At 54.5% G+C, this 19,358-nt stretch overlaps 1 protein-coding gene across 1 annotated transcript in view; it reads left to right on the top strand.

Moving 5' to 3' along the window:
- Nucleotides 1-214: 214 nt before the first annotated feature.
- Nucleotides 215-19,358, top strand: part of cpne4a (copine IVa) — a gene marked incomplete at both ends in the record, with an annotated part of 143,964 nt that continues 124,820 nt past the window's right edge. The window contains 2 exons of the mRNA XM_079240538.1: nucleotides 215-388; nucleotides 15,179-15,358. Coding sequence (XP_079096664.1) covers nucleotides 215-388; nucleotides 15,179-15,358 — 354 coding nt within the window. The remainder of the gene's footprint in view (nucleotides 389-15,178; nucleotides 15,359-19,358) is intronic.

Here is a 19,358-nt window from a genome sequence, read left to right as displayed (position 1 = left end):
TGTTAATTTGTTTACTTTAAACTTAAACTGGTTTATTTTCTGTATTTAAGTTTTAACCAGGCTGTAACCCAGACTAGTTCCTTCTCTGCATCATGCAGCAGTTAACGGTCCTCTTCCTCCTGCAGACCTCCAGACCTCCAGACCTGCAGACCTGCGGACCTCCAGACCTCCAGACCTGCAGAGCTGCGGACCTGCAGACCTCCAGACCTCCACCATGACGAGCGACATCTACGAGTCGGCCGCCAACTCCCTGGGCCTGTTCAGCAGTCCCTGTCTCACCAAGGTGGAGCTGAGACTGACCTGCAAAGGGATTTCGGACCGAGACGCCCTGTCCAAACCCGACCCCTGCATCATCCTCAACATGCAGTCCCACGGACAGTGGATGGAGGTGGGTTGTCATGGCAACAACGGCTCTGACCTTTGGGCGGCTGGTTAGTTCTGGTTTTAATTAGCTGTCTTGCTGTTGGTGTGACAGCTCGGCTCGGCTCGGCGAAGCGAAGCGAGGCGAGGTGCTTCCGTCACTTTGAGGCTTTTTTGAGATCATTTAGCGGCTTGTGGACTTTTCCAGATCTGTTTGGGACCCGACCTCCTGTTCTGCCGGAGCTCGGGAGTTCCTCTGCAGGTACTTCATGTAGAAACACAGCGAACTTCCCTGATGGTTCATGGACCAGACTGAACTCCCAGTAGGACCAGTCCAATGTTGGCAGAGTGGAAGTAAATGGCGTTCATCACACGCTGCTAACAGCTGATTGGTGGTTTCAGTCCAATGTTGTAGAAAGATGACATGTTCAAACCAAAACACTCTGAACCGTCTCCATCAGGACCAGAACCAGGAGGGAAAACCTCCATCAGGAGCAGAACCAGGAGGGAAAACCTCCATCAGGAGCAGAACCAGGAGGGAAAACCTCCATCAGGACCAGAACCAGGAGGGAAAACCTCCATCAGGAGCAGAACCAGGAGGGAAAACCTCCAACAGGACCAGAACCAGGAGGGAAAACCTCCATCAGGACCAGAACCAGGAGGGAAAACCTCCATCAGGACCAGAACCAGGAGGGAAAACCTCCATCAGGACCAGAACCAGGAGGGAAAACCTCCATCAGGACCAGAACCAGGAGGGAAAACCTCCATCAGGACCAGAACCAGAGAGGAAAACCTCCATCAGGACCAGAACCAGGAAGGAAAACCTCCATCAGGACCAGAACCAGGGAGGAAAACCTCCATCAGGACCAGAACCAGGAAGGAAAACCTCCATCAGGACCAGAACCAGGAAGGAAAACCTCCATCAGGACCAGAACCAGGAGGGAAAACCTCCATCAGAACCAGAACCAGAGAGGAAAACCTCCATAAGAACCAGAACCAGAGAGGAAAACCTCCATCAGGACCAGAAACAGAGGGGAAAACCTCCATCGGGACCAGAACCAGGAAGGAAAACCTCCATCAGGACCAGAACCAGGTGGGAAAACCTCCACCAGGACCAGAACCAGGAAGGAAAACCTCCATCAGGACCAGAACCAGGTGGGAAAACCTCCACCAGGACCAGAACCAGGAGGGAAAACCTCCATCAGAAGCAGAACCAGAGAGGAAAACCTCCATCAGGACCAGAACCAGGGAGGAAAACCTCCATCGGGACCAGAACCAGGAGGGAAAACCTCCATCAGGACCAGAACCAGAGAGGAAAACCTCCATCAGAACCAGAACCAGAGAGGAAAACCTCCATCAGGACCAGAACCAGGGAGGAAAACCTCCATCAGGACCAGAACCAGGAAGGAAAACCTCCATCAGAACCAGAACCAGAGAGGAAAACCTCCATCAGGACCAGAACCAGGGAGGAAAACCTCCATCAGGACCACCACCAGGAAGGAAAACCTCCATCAGGACCAGAACCAGGAGGGAAAACCTCCATCAGGACCAGAACCAGGGAGGAAAACCTCCATCAGGACCCGAAACCGGAAGGAAAACCTCCATCAGAACCAGAACCAGGAAGGAAAACCTCCATCAGATCCAGAACCAGAGAGGAAAACCTCCATCAGGACCAGAACCAGGGAGGAAAACCTCCATCAGGACCAGAACCAGGAAGGAAAACCTCCATCAGGACCAGAACCAGGGAGGAAAACCTCCATCAGGACCCGAAACCGGAAGGAAAACCTCCATCAGAACCAGAACCAGGAAGGAAAACCTCCATCAGATCCAGAACCAGAGAGGAAAACCTCCATCAGTACCAGAACCAGGGAGGAAAACCTCCATCAGAACCAGAACGAGGGAGGAAAACCTCCATCAGGACCAGAACCAGGAAGGAAAACCTCCATCAGGACCAGAACCAGGAGGGAAAACCTCCATCAGGACCAGAAGCAGGGAGGAAAACCTCCATCAGGACCAGAAACCGGAAGGAAAACCTCCATCAGAACCAGAACCAGGAAGGAAAACCTCCATCAGATCCAGAACCAGAGAGGAAAACCTCCATCAGGACCAGAACCAGGAAGGAAAACCTCCATCAGGACCAGAACCAGGAAGGAAAACCTCCATCAGGACCAGAACCAGGAAGGAAAACTCAAACTTGGTTCCGTCTGAAACGTTTCCGTCATGGTTCTGACGTTTTTTGGGTCTTGAACCAGCTGCAGGGTCTGGAAGCGGGTCGGGTTTCAGAACTTGAAGCCCTTATTGGGTTTTATGTGACGGACAGCAGAGGGGGCGTGTCTACGTCTGAGTCGGCTGATGCTGATCGGCTTCATCATCCTCATCATCTTCATGGCCGGCGATGAAGGACCAGACTGGCAGAACTTGGATGGTCCCGATGCCGGAGAACCGGAATGTTCCGTCATGCGGAGAACCTCCTGCCTTACTTCATCCGTTACAGCAGCAGTCTGCTGAGACCAGAACCGGCGGCCGGAAGTCACAGCAGGAGGAGCTTTTACTGGTTTAACTGGTTTAACAGAGGAAGAACTGGTAGGGGTTAGAAATTGAAACAAACATTCATGACATGAATCATAAGGTAACTGTGTCAGTGGGGATATAAATAAAACGTGGCGCACGCCATGATGGCCGACAGGAAAGACCCGAGTCTCGGCGTCCTCGGCAGCAGACAGGGTTCTAACTGGAAATCCCAGCTGGACTCAGGAAGACTTCCAGAAGTCAGCGTGAACACCGGATCAGCGTGTTTCACACAGCTGCTTGGTGTAAAACCAGAACGATGCTGACAGGTTGTTTTCCTCCTGGGAAACCTGGCGGCTTCTACCTGCTGCTGGCGGCTCACTCTTCACCAGCAGTCCAGGTGTGATCACATGACCTCCTTTTCTCAGGAAAGTTGCTGCTTCGCCTGTAAGTTAATCAGGTCACAGAGGAAGACGGTGCAGACGTCTGCATGAACACAGCCAGCCTGTATCTACAGGACGGATTCCAAGCAGAATGGAGACGTGCTTCTACGTTATTGGGATGTAAGACGAGGGTCTTTAGACCCTTTCAGGACAGTTTCCATCTGCAGGACGTGACTCTGCAGTTGTTGGGTGTCTTCCAGTCCGTAGCGGCATGCTCACTAATTTTTAATGAGGACGCTGCTTGGAACAGTTTTCCTTTACAGAAACTCACAACTAGCAGCTGGAAGGCTGAGAGACGGACCATCAGGCAAAGTGAGGCGTAGATGGTTTTTTATAAAGGCACAGCAGGAGGATTCTCCATGTTCTCCGTCTGATCTGACGTCTTCCAACAAAACTACAGGAAATGTTCAGATAAATGGGGATGGAGAAGCTTTAGTGTCACTACGCTGAGAGAGGCCATGAGGTGCTAGCTGGAGGCCATGAGGTGCTAGCTGGAGGCCATGAGGAGCTAGCTGGAGGCCATGAGGAGCTAGCTGGAGGCCATGAGGTGCTAGCTGGAGGCCATGAGGAGCTAGCTGGAGGCCATGAGGAGCTAGCTGGAGGCCATGAGGAGCTAGCTGGAGGCCATGAGCTGCTAGCTGGAGGCCATGAGGAGCTAGCTGGAGGCCATGAGGTGCTAGCTGGAGGCCATGAGGTGCTAGCTGGAGGCCATGAGGTGCTAGCTGGAGGCCATGAGGTGCTAGCTGGAGGCCATGAGGAGCTAGCTGGAGGCCATGAGGAGCTAGCTGGAGGCCATGAGGTGCTAGCTGGAGGCCATGAGGAGCTAGCTGGAGGCCATGAGGAGCTAGCTGGAGGCCATGAGGTGCTAGCTGGAGGCCATGAGGAGCTAGCTGGAGGCCATGAGGAGCTAGCTGGAAGCCATGAGGAGCTAGCTGGAGGCCATGAGGTGCTAGCTGGAGGCCATGAGGAGCTAGCTGGAGGCCATGAGGAGCTAGCTGGAGGCCATGAGGAGCTAGCTGGAGGCCATGAGGTGCTAGCTGGAGGCCATGAGGTGCTAGCTGGAGGCCATGAGGAGCTAGCTGGAGGCCATGAGGTTCTAGCTGGAGGCCACGAGGTGCTAGCTGGAGGCCATGAGGAGCTAGCTGGAGGCCATGAGGAGCTAGCTGGAGGCCATGAGGAGCTAGCTGGAGGCCATGAGGAGCTAGCTGGAGGCCATGAGGTGCTAGCTGGATGCCATGAGGTGCTAGCTGGAGGCCATGAGGAGCTAGCTGGAGGCCATGAGGAGCTAGCTGGAGGCCATGAGGTGCTAGCTGGAGGCCATGAGGAGCTAGCTGGAGGCCATGAGGTGCTAGCTGGAGGCCATGAGGAGCTAGCTGGAGGCCATGAGGAGCTACCTGGAGGCCATGAGGAGCTACCTGGAGGCCATGAGGAGCTAGCTGGAGGCCATGAGGTGCTAGCTGGAGGCCATGAGGAGCTAGCTGGAGGCCATGAGGAGCTAGCTGGAGGCCACGAGGAGCTAGCTGGAGGCCACGAGGTGCTAGCTGGAGGCCACGAGGTGCTAGCTGGAGGCCACGAGGTGCTAGCTGGAGGCCACGAGGAGCTAGCTGGAGGCCATGAGGAGGACGCGGTCCCACATCTGATCTGGGTCAAATCCGGGCTACAGGTGAAACTTCTGGCTCAGTCACAACACTGGCTACTGCTGTGGGCCACATGTGGTCCAGATGTTGCTAACAGGACTGATGTGGGTCACCCATACAGTGAAAATCTCCACACGCTTCCAGACGGATGTTTTTCTTCCATTTCTTGTGTTGATGGTTGGATGCGGTTCAGGTTCTCCTGGTCCGGTTCTTTCGCTCCTCATCAACTCCTCGGGTCTCCATCCTGCTGGATCTCCTGGTTATCACATGACCGTGGCGGCATGAGGACAGAGCGGCATAGTGCAGCGATCTCTCTGTGTGAACGGCAAGCAGAGACCTGCAGGGACGAGTCCATGATGGGTCCATGGGGCTGGACTCGTCTACTGGACCAGTCTGCTGGACTTGTCTGCTGGACCAGCCTCATGGACCCGTCCAGCAGAAGCAGCTGGAGCTCTAAACACCGGTTCAGACCACCGATGCCAGAAAGTCATCAAACTGTGATGGAGTTTTTATTGTTCTCTCTGTGGCAGTCGGTGGATGTTTTATTGGTCTGGGGATTCGCCTCAGGGATCTGTACCCCCTCTTTTCCTCGCATGACGTCTTCATGTCAAGCGGCTCCTTCGCTCTCCGGTTTCTGCCCCGACCGACGTGATGAGCAATGTCAGAAAGGATTATTCTGCTCATTAAACTTCATGTTAAAAGTAAAGCGTGTTGCCAAAAGTCGCCTCTGTAGGAATAAAAACTGGTCACACAGGTACATATCTGCCCCGGCCGGGACCAGGCCTTCCCGGGACCAGGTCGGTAGAGACCAGGTCTGCCCCGAGACCAGGTCGGCCCCGAGACCAGGTCGGCCGGGACCAGGTCGGGCTGGACCAGGTCGGTAAGGACCAGGTCGGTAGGGAAAAGGTCTGACGGGACCAGGTCGGTAGGGACCAGGCCGGTTGGGACCAGGTCGGTAGGGACCAGGTCTGACAGGACCAGGTCGGTAGGGACCAGGCCGGTAGGGATCAGGTCTGATGGGACCAGGTTTGACGGGACCAGGTCGGTAGGGACCAGGCCGGTAGGGACCAGGTCTGACAGGACCAGGTCGGTAGGGACCAGGTCGGTAGGGACTATGCTGGTAGGGACCAGGTAACCTGATGCTACCAGTCAGTGGAGGGTGATGAAGAGACCCAGCGAAGGGCCCTGCAGGATGTATGGCTCACATGTTGCCTTTCCACTGCTACTCCTCCAGAGACGTCCAGATGTAGAGGACGTTCCTTTAGAGGACGTTCCTGTAGAGGTCGTTCCTGTAGAGGACGTTCCTGTAGAGGACGTTCCTGTTGAGGACGTTCCTGTAGTGTTCGTTCCTGTAGAGGTCGTTCCTGTAGCAGACGTTCCTGTAGAGGTCGTTCCTGTAGAGGTCGTTCCTGTAGAGGACGTTCCTGTAGAGGTCGTTCCTGTAGAGGTCGTTCCTGTAGAGGACGTTCCTGTAGAGGACGTTCCTGTAGAGGACGTTCCTGTAGAGGACGTTCCTGTAGAGGTCGTTCCTGTAGAGGACGTTCCTTTAGAGGACATTCCTGTAGAGGTCGTTCCTGTAGAGGTCGTTCCTGTAGAGGACGTTCCTGTAGAGGACGTTCCTGTAGAGGACGTTCCTGTAGAGGTCGTTCCTATAGAGGACGTTCCTTTAGAGGACATTCCTGTAGAGGTCGTTCCTGTAGAGGACGTCCCTGTAGAGAACGTTCCTGTAGAGGACATTCCTGTAGAGGTCGTTCCTGTAGAGGACGTTCCTGTAGAGGTCGTTCCTGTAGAGGACGTTCCTGTAGAGGACTTTCCTGTAGAGGTCGTTCCTGTAGAGGACGTTCCTGTAGAGGTCGTTCCTGTAGAGGTCGTTCCTGTAGAGGACGTTCCTGTTGAGGACGTTCCTGTTGAGGTCGTTCCTGTAGAGGTCGTTCCTGTAGAGGTCGTTCCTGTTGAGGACGTTCCTGTTGAGGACGTTCCTGTAGAGGACGTTCCTGTAGAGGTTGTTCCTGTAGAGGTCGTTCCTGTAGAGGACGTTCCTGTAGAGGACGTTCCTGTAGAGGTCGTTCCTGTAGAGGTCGTTCCTGTTGAGGAAGTTCCTGTAGAGGTTGTTCCTGTAGAGGACGTCCCTGTAGAGAACGTTCCTGTAGAGGACATTCCTGTAGAGGTCGTTCCTGTAGAGGACGTTCCTGTAGAGGTCGTTCCTGTAGAGGACGTTCCTGTAGAGGACTTTCCTGTAGAGGTCGTTCCTGTAGAGGACGTTCCTGTAGAGGTCGTTCCTGTAGAGGTCGTTCCTGTAGAGGACGTTCCTGTTGAGGACGTTCCTGTTGAGGTCGTTCCTGTAGAGGTCGTTCCTGTAGAGGTCGTTCCTGTTGAGGACGTTCCTGTTGAGGACGTTCCTGTAGAGGACGTTCCTGTAGAGGTCGTTCCTGTAGAGGTCGTTCCTGTAGAGGACGTTCCTGTAGAGGACGTTCCTGTAGAGGTCGTTCCTGTAGAGGTCGTTCCTGTTGAGGAAGTTCCTGTAGAGGTTGTTCCTGTAGAGGACGTTCCTGTAGAGGACGTTCCTGTAGAGGACGTTCCTGTAGAGGACGTTCCTTTAGAGGACGTTCCTGTAGAGGACGTTCCTTTAGAGGACGTTCCTCTTGAGGTCGTTCCTGTAGAGGACGTTCCTGTAGAGGACGTTCCTGTAGAGGACGTTCCTGTAGAGGTCGTTCCTGTAGAGGACGTTCCTGTAGAGGACGTTCCTGTAGAGGTCGTTCCTGTTGAGGTCGTTCCTGTAGAGGTCGTTCCTGTAGAGGACGTTCCTGTTGAGGACGTTCCTGTAGAGGACGTTCCTTTAGAGGACGTTCCTGTTGAGGTTGTTCCTGTAGAGGACGTTCCTGTAGAGGACGTTCCTGTAGAGGACGTTCCTTTAGAGGTCGTTCCTGTAGAGGACGTTCCTGTTGAGGACGTTCCTTTAGAGGATGTTCCTTTAGAGGACGTTCCTCTTGAGGTCGTTCCTGTAGAGGACGTTCCTGTTGAGGTCGTTCCTGTAGAGGTCGTTCCTGTAGAGGTCGTTCCTGTTGAGGACGTTCCTGTTGAGGTCGTTCCTGTAGAGGACGTTCCTGTAGAGGACGTTCCTGTAGAGGTCGTTCCTGTAGAGGTCGTTCCTGTAGAGGTCGTTCCTGTAGCGGACGTTCCTGTAGAGGACGTTCCTGAAGAGGTCGTTCCTGTAGAGGTCGTTCCTGTAGAGGTCGTTCCTGTAGAGGACGTTCCTGTAGAGGTCGTTCCTGTAGAGGTTGTTCCTGTAGAGGTCGTTCCTGTAGAGGTCGTTCCTGTAGAGGTCGTTCCTGTAGAGGACGTTCCTGTAGAGGTCGTTCCTGTAGAGGTCGTTCCTGTAGAGGACGTTCCTGTAGAGGTCGTTCCTGTAGAGGTCGTTCCTGTTGAGGACGTTCCTGTAGAGGACGTTCCTGTAGAGGTCGTTCCTGTAGAGGTCGTTCCTGTAGAGGACGTTCCTGTAGAGGTCGTTCCTGTAGAGGTCGTTCCTGTAGAGGTCGTTCCTGTAGAGGTCGTTCCTGTTGAGGACGTTCCTGTAGAGGTCGTTCCTGTAGAGGACGTTCCTGTAGAGGACGTTCCTGTAGAGGACGTTCCTGTAGAGGACGGCGCCGACGCCAGAGAGACGTCGGGACGTTCCAGCAGCAGGAGTTTGGCAACAATCAGCTGATCAGACAGTCCAATAGGGACGGAGCGGAAATAACCTCTGTGACGCGTTCCAGAGTAACGTACTTCAGGTGCTGCCAGGAAGGTTGGACTTCCAGCAGAAACTGGAAGGAGTGTGACGACCACGGCCACCGGTCTACACGCTCAAACCTGCACCGTTCGTCCTTTTCATGACCAAGAAGTTTGTTGACTAAACGGCGAAAGCGTAAATAAGCTGAAGAGGCAGGAAATGACACAAAGCCAAACAAGTTTTCTGCCTGCAGAAGAAGAACGAGGTTCGGTGAAGCCAGGTGGAGGTTTACCTGCCGCTGGATGTGGGTTCACTCAGCAGTATCATGCTCCACCTCTGCTGCTAGCAGGGTGTGTTTTCTGTGTGTGTGTCGGTCAGACCTGCTTTCCGTTGCCCCACTTTATGTCTTTATTTTTAGAAATCCAGATGAGATGCGGCTCGGCGTCCACACAAACTCCTCCACATGTAAACTCTGCAGCGTTCACCCTGAACTGGTCTGCTGGCTTCACCAGAACATCTGCAGGATCGTTTGTTGCTTCGGTCTGTCAGCCTCGTCACATCATTCTGGTTTTTCTGCATCAGACTGAAACCGTTTCAGATGTTCAGAGACAGGAAAGTGATTTCACATGAAGTTACTGCTGGTTTCTGATCCGCTCTGAAAACTAGAATACAAGCCGTGATTTTAGATCTAAGTCACTCTGCAGGTTTTAGCGCCTCTGTGATCCTGGGAAAGGTAAATAAAATTTTCAAAAAAGGAAAATGCAACTAAAAAAATAAACGTAATGTAAATAAGAATAAAAAATGAAATATAAATAAATAAAATAAATTAAAAAAGAAAATAAAAAAAAAGAAACGTAAATTAATAAAAATTAAAAAGGAAATGTAAATAAATAAAAATATTAATAAATAAAATTAAATAAAAAAGGAAATGTAAATGAATAAAGTAATGACATCTTTTTCTTCCCTGACCTGCCGGCACTCATCAGTTGGATCTCCACCTGTGGCTTCCTAACTGCCTCTGCTGTGCACATCAGTCTCGTCCAGTCCAGCTGGTCCTCTGACCATGTTGTCATGACTCCCAGCCGACTTAAACTCTCTCCAGTTTCTTCTTTGCCAGATTATCAGCAGACATATGTCTTATATGGACACAGACCCTTGTCTCGTCTCTGGACCCCGAGCCTCGGCTATCATCCCGGCTAAGAACTTCATCTACAACATAATTCTGACTTTATGCCTCCCTCCTGACTTCGTCTCTAGAACCTGGATTCTCTCAGCTGCTCATGTCCCTGGATTGATCTGCTCCTTCGCCTCGTCCTTCATTTCTCAGATAAACTGGTTTTTGTTCACAGCTCCTTTGTCCATCCACCCATCCATTCTCCGCCGCTTATCCGGGGTCGGGTCGCGGGGGCAGCAGCCTAAGCAGGGAAGCCCAGACTTCCCTCTCCCCAGCCACATTTGCCAACTCTGCGGGGGGATCCCGAGGCGTTCCCAGGCCAGCCGAGAGATATAATCCCTCCAGCGTGTCCTGGGTCTTCCCCGGGGTCTCCTCCCAGAGGGACGTGCCTGGAACACCTCACCAGGGAGGTCCAGGAGGCATCCTGACCAGATGCCCGAGCCACCTCAACTGGTTCCTCTCGATGCGGAGGAGCAGCGGCTCTACTCTGATCTCCTCCCGGATGACCGAGCTCCTCACCCTATCTCTAAGGGAGAGCCCGGCCACCCTGCGGAGGAAACTCATTTCAGCCGCATGTATACGAGATCTCTTTCTTTCAGTCATGACCCACAGCTCATGACCATAGGTGAGGGTAGGAATGTAGATCGACTGGTAAATCGAGCGCTCCATCCTTCCCTCACTCGTGAACAAGACCCCGAGATATTTAAACTCCTCCACTTGAGGCAGGACCTCACTCCCGACCCGGAGAGGGCAATCCACCCTATTCCGGCTGAGGACCATGGTCTCAGATTTGGAGGTGCTGATTCTCATCCCAGCCGCTTCACATCCGGCTGCAAATCGCTCAAGTGAGAGCTGGAGATCACGACCAGATGAAGCCAACAGGACCATGTCATCTGCAAAAAGCAGAGACCCAATCCTGAGGCCACCAAGCCGGATCCCCTCAACACCTCGGCTGCACCTAGAAATTCTGTCCATATAAGTTATGAACAGAATCGGTGATAAAGGGCAGCCTTGGCGGAGTCCAACCCTCACCGGAAACGAATCCGACTTACTACCGGCAATGTGGACCAAGCTCTGACACCTGTCGTACAGGGACCGGACAGCTCGCACAAGGGGGTCCGGTACCCCATACTCCCGGAGTACCCCCCACAGGAGCCCCCGGGGGACACGGTCGAACGCCTTCTCCAGGTCCACAAAGCACAGGTAGACTGGTTGGGCAAACTCCCATGCCCCCTCCAGGACCCCAAAGAGGGTATAGAGCTGGTCCACTGTTCCGCGACCAGGACGAAAACCACACTGCTCCTCCTCAATCCGGGATTCGACTATCCGGCGGACCCTCCTCTCCAGGACCCCTGAATAGACCTTACCAGGGAGGCTGAGGAGTGTGATTCCCCTGTAATTGGAACACACCCTCCGGTCCCCCTTCTTAAAAAGGGGGACCACCACCCCAGTCTGCCAATCCAGCCCCAGAGATAGGAGAGTCCACCCCTGAGTCCAGCAGCTCTGCTCCCTCATGGGAAGACGTGTTGGTAGGATTGAGGAGGTCTTCCAAGTATTCCTTCCACCGACCCACAACGTCCCGAATTGAGGTCAGCAGCTTCCCACCTCCACTGTACACAGTATTGATAGAGCACTGCTTCCCCCTCCTGAGCCGCCGGATGGTGGACCAGAATCTCCTCGAAGCCCCCCCACGGCCACCCCTTTTTTTACTTGCACTACAACCACAACCCACCCATGCACACACCACAGAGGCGGGCGGGTGGGGGGGGGCAGGGGTCTTCCTATGTCCCCTCTTCATGGGGAGCACTCGGGGTACGGGGGGCGGGCTTGGTGCTGGCCTGGGGGTTGGGGAAGGGGCGCTGCGGGGGGCCCTCTGTCCTGGGCGATGCCTGGGGCGCATGGGGGGCCAGCAGGGTCTCTGGTTGGCTGCATAAGTGTGTGTGTGTGTGGGTGTGTGAATGTGGGGAGTTCAGGTCTGGGGCCTGCAGTCCTCCGGCTCCGGCTGTCGCTGGGGGGGGGGGATTGGGAGGGAGAGGGAGGATTGAATGGGAGGAGGTGTGTGGGAGGGAGGGAGGGGGGTGTGTGGAATGGGAGGGAGGGGTGGGGCGGGGAGGGGGGGAGGGGGTTGGAGGAAGGGGGGGGTGTTGGGGACGGTAGGGCTTGGGAGGGAGAGGGATGGGGAGGGTGCTGGAGAGGGGGGATAGGAAGCAGCGGGAGGGTTGTGGGGAGGGGTTGTTGGGGGGAGGGTCTACGGACGTGTCCTTGTCCTTGGGGATCCCGCCCCTGGTATCGTGGTGGCGCCGGCCCGCGATGGTTTTGCTCTGGGTGGGCGGGGCCCGCTGGGTCTTGGCTGGGGCTCTGCCGGGGGGTACGGGTGGTCCTGGGGCCTGTGGGCTGCCGGCTCTCTGTGCGGCCCGCGCTTCGGCACCCGGCGCCCGCCGGGCCGGCGTGCCGTCGCCCTGTGCTACCCGGTGCCCCTGCCTCGTGGCGCCGGGTTGCGCCTGCCTGGAGGCTTCCACTGATCTGGGCTCGGGGGACGGAGGCTCTCTCTGCTTTGCCTGCCCGGGCTCTGTGCGCGGTGGGCTTGCCGGGCCCTGGGGGCCTTGGCTTCCTCCCCTACACCTCGGGTCGTGGTCGTGCTCCCCTACAAGCACTCAGCTGATCTTTGATTGCATGATCACAGGTTGAACACTCACACGTGCACGCCCACATGCGCTCATCTTCCCATCTTTTTCCTACTAAATGTTGCTGATGACTCTCTGTAGGTATGTTTAATAACGGTTGGTATTGTAATTGTTGTTTTATTAATTCATTTTCTTTTTTTACTTCTTTACTTTACTTTTTTTTCTTTTTTTCTTTTTTTGTCTGTTTTAGAGACTATCCTACTTATGTCTTGTATTTTTTCAGTACTTTATATTGTTTTGCAAATACTGTAACTTTAGCAGCTTAGACACGCCTTTCTTTTCTCTCTCTCTTTTTCCTCCTTTCATTTCCTCTTTTTTTTGTTCCTCTTTCCCTGCCAGGTCCAGCTCGGCCATATCAAGACTGACGATGATTGCAAAATGATAAAAGGAAAATAAATAAATAAATAAATAAAATAAAATAATTATCATAATAATAAAAATATTCAGATTATCAAGGGCAGCTATATACATGAGATGTCTCCCTTGACAGAGCAAATCTGTCTGGCAAAAATATGGCACGCAGATTGCTGTTCTGTATGCTGAGATGCTGGACAGGACAGGTTAAATAAAAAAAAAAAAAAAAAAAAAGAATCTCTTCGAAGCCGTCCGGAAGTCTTTCTCCATGGTCTCGCCGAACTCCTCCCATGCCCGAGTTTTTGCCTTGGCGACAGTTGAAGCTGCATGCCGCTTAGCCCGTCGGTACCCATCAGCTGCCTCCAGAGTCCCACAGGCCAAGAAGGCCCGATAGGACTCCTTCTTCAGCTTGACGGCATCCCTCACTGCTGGTGTCCACCAACGAGTCCTGGGATTACCGCCAAGACAGGCACCGACGACCTTACAGCCACAGCTCCGGCTGGCCGCCTCAGCAATAGAGGCACGGAACACAGCCCATTCGGACTCAATGTCCCCCGCCTCACTCGGGACATGTTCGAAGCTCTGCTGAAGGTGGGAGTTGAAGCTCGCTCTGACGGGGGACTCAGCCAGACGTTCCCAGCAGACCCTCACAACACGTTTGGTCTGCCAGATCTGACCGGCTTCCTCCCCCACCATCTGAGCCAACTCACCACCAGGTGGTGATCAGTTGACAGCTCCGCCCCCCTCTTCACCCGAGTGTCCAATGATACGATGATACGAGAACAAAATCAATCATCGAACTGCGGCCCAGGGAGTCCTGATGCCAGGTGTGTGTGGCTGAACTTCTGGGTCCTCATAGTAACCCTTTACAAAATAAATTAACAAGGAAATGTAAGTAAATTAACTAGGAAATGTAAATAAGGCTGGAAATGAAGCATTTTGCAGTTTATCGGTTCAAACACAAATACACATGTTGTTTTGGAGGTTCGTGGCTCAAAGCATTTGGCAGCCACTGATCTAAGAGACAACGGTATAAGATTCAGCAGCGCAAACCGAACATGGAGGTCCATCGTTGTTGTTGTTTACATGTGTAAACAGGACCTGAGTGCACTAATGTAAGATGACGAGACGGTTGTCGGGAAAAGATTTCAGTTCTTTCCAGGGCCATGATTCACCTTGCGTCACTCCGGAGCCTGGTCTTTAACACAAAACTCTGTTACCATGGTAAGAAGAGGCCAAACCTTTTGCATTTACAATGCCACAGCAAACGGGGCGTTGAGGTCTTTACGCTGTTGTATAAACAATACGGATGTTCATTCCAGGCGGCGTCACGTCACCACCCTCATGCTTATGTTCCTGTTGCTGTTACATCAGTTTATCCACTAGGGGGCAGTGCTGAGTTCAGCGCTCTGACGGCGGTTGGTAGCAGCAATGCACCGTTAAAAAGCTTTTTACAACTGTCTGAAATACCACCAGAAGACAAACACAAAGTTTAGTTTGTTGCCTGTAACTTCCTCTCTAGTCCTTCAGCTGCTTTTCGGTTAGTGGTTTGTCGTTTTCTTCCTGTTCCTATTCTTCTCTGGTTTGTTCCTGTTTCTGGTTGCTATGCAACTCAACACTGCCCCTGGTGACTTGCAGCGGTATCGCTCCGTTCCAGCAACCAGTTGTCATCTCCTGCACCCGCCTGGTAATAAGCCGTTGATTCGGACAGGCGTGTCACATAGCTTAACAACTGGTAAACAGATGACATTACGTGTATAAACGCAGGAGACAGAAGATAAAAGGTCCGTGTCGTCTGTCGACATGCCGAGCGATGAAGAGTGATGAGGATGAGGAGAGACCAGGAGAGATGAGGAGCTTTGCTTCCAGATCTACCTGAGGACGGCGCTTCAGGAGGACTTCTAGCCTCGTCGCTTCGTCTCTGATCCAAACAGAGGGAAACGTTCCAGCAGTCAGCTGGAGGATTCTCCTTTGCCGCCATGTTGGATTTCTTTCCAGCTCACTGTAAAAGATGAAGCGGCCGATGAAGACGTGTTTAATTAGAGTGGCGAGTCGCTGCAGCCTGAACGCCATCTGTCTGCTGACACGACGCTGCATGCAGGACAAACTGCCTGCATGCAGCTTTTCACCAGATCGCTTCCTCCATTAGTTCACCTCCTGCGTCCTCCTCAGGCTTCTGTCTCCAACATGAAGAATGTTTTCTCCACGCTAACGACACATAAAAGATCTCTGAGATGCTTTAACTGACTCTTATCATGCCTTGTATCCTGTGCGTTGACTAGATGTTGTCTCTGCTCCGCCTCCTGCAGGTTGACCGGACGGAGGTGATCCGCAGCTGCGTGAACCCGACCTACTCCAAGGTTTTCACCCTGGATTTTTATTTTGAGGAGGTTCAGCGACTGCGCTTCGAGCTGTACGACATCAACAGCAGCCACAACGGCCTGAAGGAGGCCGACTTCCTGGGCTCGGTGGAATGCACGCTGGGACAGGTGAGGCTACGTTGGGGCAGGCGAGGTTACGTTGGGGCAGGCGAGGCTACGTTGGGGCAGGTGAGGCTACGTTGGGGCAGGCGAGGTTACGTTGGGGCAGGCGAGGCTACGTTGGGGCAGGCGAGGTTACGTTGGGGCGGGCGAGGTTACGTTGGGGCGGGCGAGGTTACGTTGGGGCGGGCGAGGTTACGTTGGGACGGGCGAGGCTACGTTGGGGCAGACGAGGCTACCTGCAGTGAACATGTTGGGAACCTGCAGGGAACATGTTGTGAACCTGCAGAGAACATGTGGGGAACCTGCAGTGAACATGTGGGAAACCTGCAGGGAACATGTGGGGAACCTGCAGTGAACATGTGGGGAACCTGCAGGGAACATGTGGTGAACCTGCAGTGAACATGTGGGGAACCTGCAGTGAACATGTGGGGAACCTGCAGGGAACACGTGGGGAACCTGCAGGGAACATGTGTGGAACCTGCAGTGAACATGTTGGGAACCTGCAGTGAACATGTTGGGAACCTGCGAGGAACATGTGGGGAACCTGCAGGGAACATGTGTGGAACCTGCAGTGAACATGTGGGGAACCTGCAGGGAACATAAGAGGAACCTGCAGGGAACATGTGTGGAACCTGCAGGGAACATGAGAGGAACCTGCAGGGAACATGTGGGGAACCTGCAGGGAACATGTGTGGAACCTGCAGTGAACATGTTGGGAACCTGCAGGGAAAATGTGTGGAACCTGCAGGGAACATAAGAGGAACCTGCAGGGAACATGTGTGGAACCTGCAAGGAACATGTGTGAAACCTGCAGGGAACATAAGAGGAACCTGCAGGGAACATGTGGGGAACCTGCAGGGAACATGTGTGGAACCTGCATGGAACATGTGTGGAACCTGCAGGGAACATGTGTGAAACCTGCAGGGAACATAAGAGGAACCTGCAGGGAACATGTGTGGAACCTGCAGGGAACATAAGAGGAACCTGCAGGGAACATGTGTGGAACCTGCAGGGAACATAGGAGGAACCTGCAGGGAACATGTGTGGAACCTGCAGGGAACATAAGAGGAACCTGCAGGGAACATGTGTGGAACCTGCAGGGAACATAACAGGAACCTGCAGGGAACATGGAAGTTCTGCTTCATTCCACACAAACAACACAATAAATCCATGCAAAGCTTTTTCTGTCGGACTAGAAAACCAACCATTACGACGTTACTTTTGTCGTCTGGGAGAAGAAAGCGGTCCAGGGGTTTGGGGACTATTTCTGACAGTAAAACCTTCATGTGACAAATTTCTAAACACGTCAACAAGATATTTTCTGTTTCTGAGGCTGAAGACAGAAAACATGTTAAAGTACAAAAACTGAAGCGGATCTATGGAAAGGAAATCGGTCCCCCATGTCCCCGTCTGTCTCCTGGAGTCCAGCATGTCGTGGTCCCCCCATGTCCCCGTCTGTCTACTGGAGTCCAGCATGTCGTGGTCCCCCCATGTCCCCGTCTGTCTACTGGAGTCCTTCATGCCGTGGTCCCCCATGTCCCCGTCTGTCTACTGGAGTCCAGCGTGTCGTGGTCCCCCATGTCCCCGTCTGTCTACTGGAGTCCAGCGTGCCGTGGTCCCCCATGTCCCCGTCTGTCTACTGGAGTCCAGCATGTCGTGGTCCCCCCATGTCCCCGTCTGTCTACTGGAGTCCAGCATGTCGTGGTCCCCCCATGTCCCCGTCTGTCTACTGGAGTCCTTCATGCCGTGGTCCCCCATGTCCCCGTCTGTCTACTGGAGTCCAGCATGCCGTGGTCCCCCATGTCCCCGTCTGTCTCCTGGAGTCCAGCGTGTCGTGGTCCCCCATGTCCCCGTCTGTCTACTGGAGTCCAGCGTGTCGTGGTCCCCCATGTCCCCGTCTGTCTCCTGGAGTCCAGCGTGCCGTGGTCCCCCATGTCCCCGTCTGTCTACTGGAGTCCAGCATGTCGTGGTCCCCCATGTCCCCGTCTGTCTACTGGAGTCCTTCATGCCGTGGTCCCCCATGTCCCCGTCTGTCTACTGGAGTCCAGCATGTCGTGGTCCCCCATGTCCCCGTCTGTCTACTGGAGTCCAGCATGTCGTGGTCCCCCATGTCCCCGTCTGTCTACTGGAGTCCTTCATGCCGTGGTCCCCCATGTCCCCGTCTGTCTACTGGAGTCCAGCATGTCGTGGTCCCCCCATGTCCCCGTCTGTCTACTGGAGTCCAGCATGTCGTGGTCCCCCCATGTCCCCGTCTGTCTACTGGAGTCCTTCATGCCGTGGTCCCCCATGTCCCCGTCTGTCTACTGGAGTCCTTCATGCCGTGGTCCCCCATGTCCCCGTCTGTCTACTGGAGTCCTTCATGTCGTGGTCCCCCATGTCCCCGTCTGTCTACTGGAGTCCAGCTTGCCGTGGTCCCCCATGTCCCCGTCTGTCTACTGGAGTCCTTCATGCCGTGGTCCCCCATGTCCCCGTCTGTCTACTGGAGTCCAGCGTGTCGTGGTCCCCCATGTCCCCGTCTGTCTACTGGAGTCCTTCATGCCGTGGTCCCCCATGTCCCCGTCTGTCTCCTGGAGTCCAGCGTGTCGTGGTCCCCCATGTCCCCGTCTGTCTACTGGAGTCCAGCATGCCGTGGTCCCCCATGTCCCCGTCTGTCTACTGGAGTCCTTCATGCCGTGGTCCCCCATGTCCCCGTCTGTCTACTGGAGTCCTTCATGCCGTGGTCCCCCCATGTCCCCGTCTTTCTACTGGAGTCCAGCGTGTCGTGGTCCCCCATGTCCCCGTCTGTCTACTGGAGTCCAGCGTGCCGTGGTCCCCCATGTCCCCGTCTGTCTACTGGAGTCCTTCATGTCGTGGTCCCCCATGTCCCCGTCTGTCTACTGGAGTCCAGCATGCCGTGGTCCCCCATGTCCCCGTCTGTCTACTGGAGTCCTTCATGCCGTGGTCCCCCATGTCCCCGTCTGTCTACTGGAGTCCAGCATGCCGTGGTCCCCCATGTCCCCGTCTGTCTACTGGAGTCTAGCTTGCCGTGGTCCCCCATGTCCCCGTCTGTCTACTGGAGTCCTTCATGCTGTGGTCCCCCATGTCCCCGTCTGTCTACTGGAGTCCAGCGTGTCGTGGTCCCCCATGTCCCCGTCTGTCTACTGAAGTCCTTCATGTCGTGGTCCCCCATGTCCCCGTCTGTCTACTGGAGTCCAGCATGCCGTGGTCCCCCATGTCCCCGTCTGTCTACTGGAGTCCTTATTGTCGTGGTCCCCCATGTCCCCGTCTGTCTACTGGAGTCCAGCGTGTCGTGGTCCCCCATGTCCCTGTCTGTCTACTGGAGTCCAGCATGCCGTGGTCCCCCCATGTCCCCGTCTGTCTACTGGAGTCCAGCGTGCCGTGGTCCCCCCATGTCCCCGTCTGTCTACTGGAGTCCAGCGTGTCGTGGTCCCCCATGTCCCCGTCTGTCTACTGGAGTCCTTCATGCCGTGGTCCCCCATGTCCCCGTCTGTCTACTGGAGTCCAGCGTGCCGTGGTCCCCCATGTCCCCGTCTGTCTACTGGAGTCCAGAATGCCGTGGTCCCCCATGTCCCCGTCTGTCTACTGGAGTCCTTCATGCCGTGGTCCCCCATGTCCCCGTCTGTCTACTGGAGTCCAGCGTGTCGTGGTCCCCCATGTCCCCGTCTGTCTACTGGAGTCCAGCATGCCGTGGTCCCCCATGTCCCCGTCTGTCTACTGGAGTCCAGCATGCCGTGGTCCCCCATGTCCCCGTCTGTCTACTGGAGTCCTTCATGCCGTGGTCCCCCATGTCCCCGTGTGTCTACTGGAGTCCAGCGTGTCGTGGTCCCCCATGTCCCCGTCTGTCTACTGGAGTCCAGCATGCCGTGGTCCCCCATGTCCCCGTCTGTCTACTGGAGTCCAGCATGCCGTGGTCCCCCATGTCCCCGTCTGTCTACTGGAGTCCTTCATGCCGTGGTCCCCCATGTCCCCGTCTGTCTACTGGAGTCCTTCTTGCCGTGGTCCCCCA

Source organism: Telmatherina bonti (assembly GCF_933228915.1).
Source record: "Telmatherina bonti genome assembly, chromosome: 5".
NCBI lineage: Eukaryota > Metazoa > Chordata > Actinopteri > Atheriniformes > Telmatherinidae > Telmatherina > Telmatherina bonti.
Note: the sequence above shows the minus strand (reverse complement) of the source record. Positions and strands in the feature narration are given on the sequence as shown.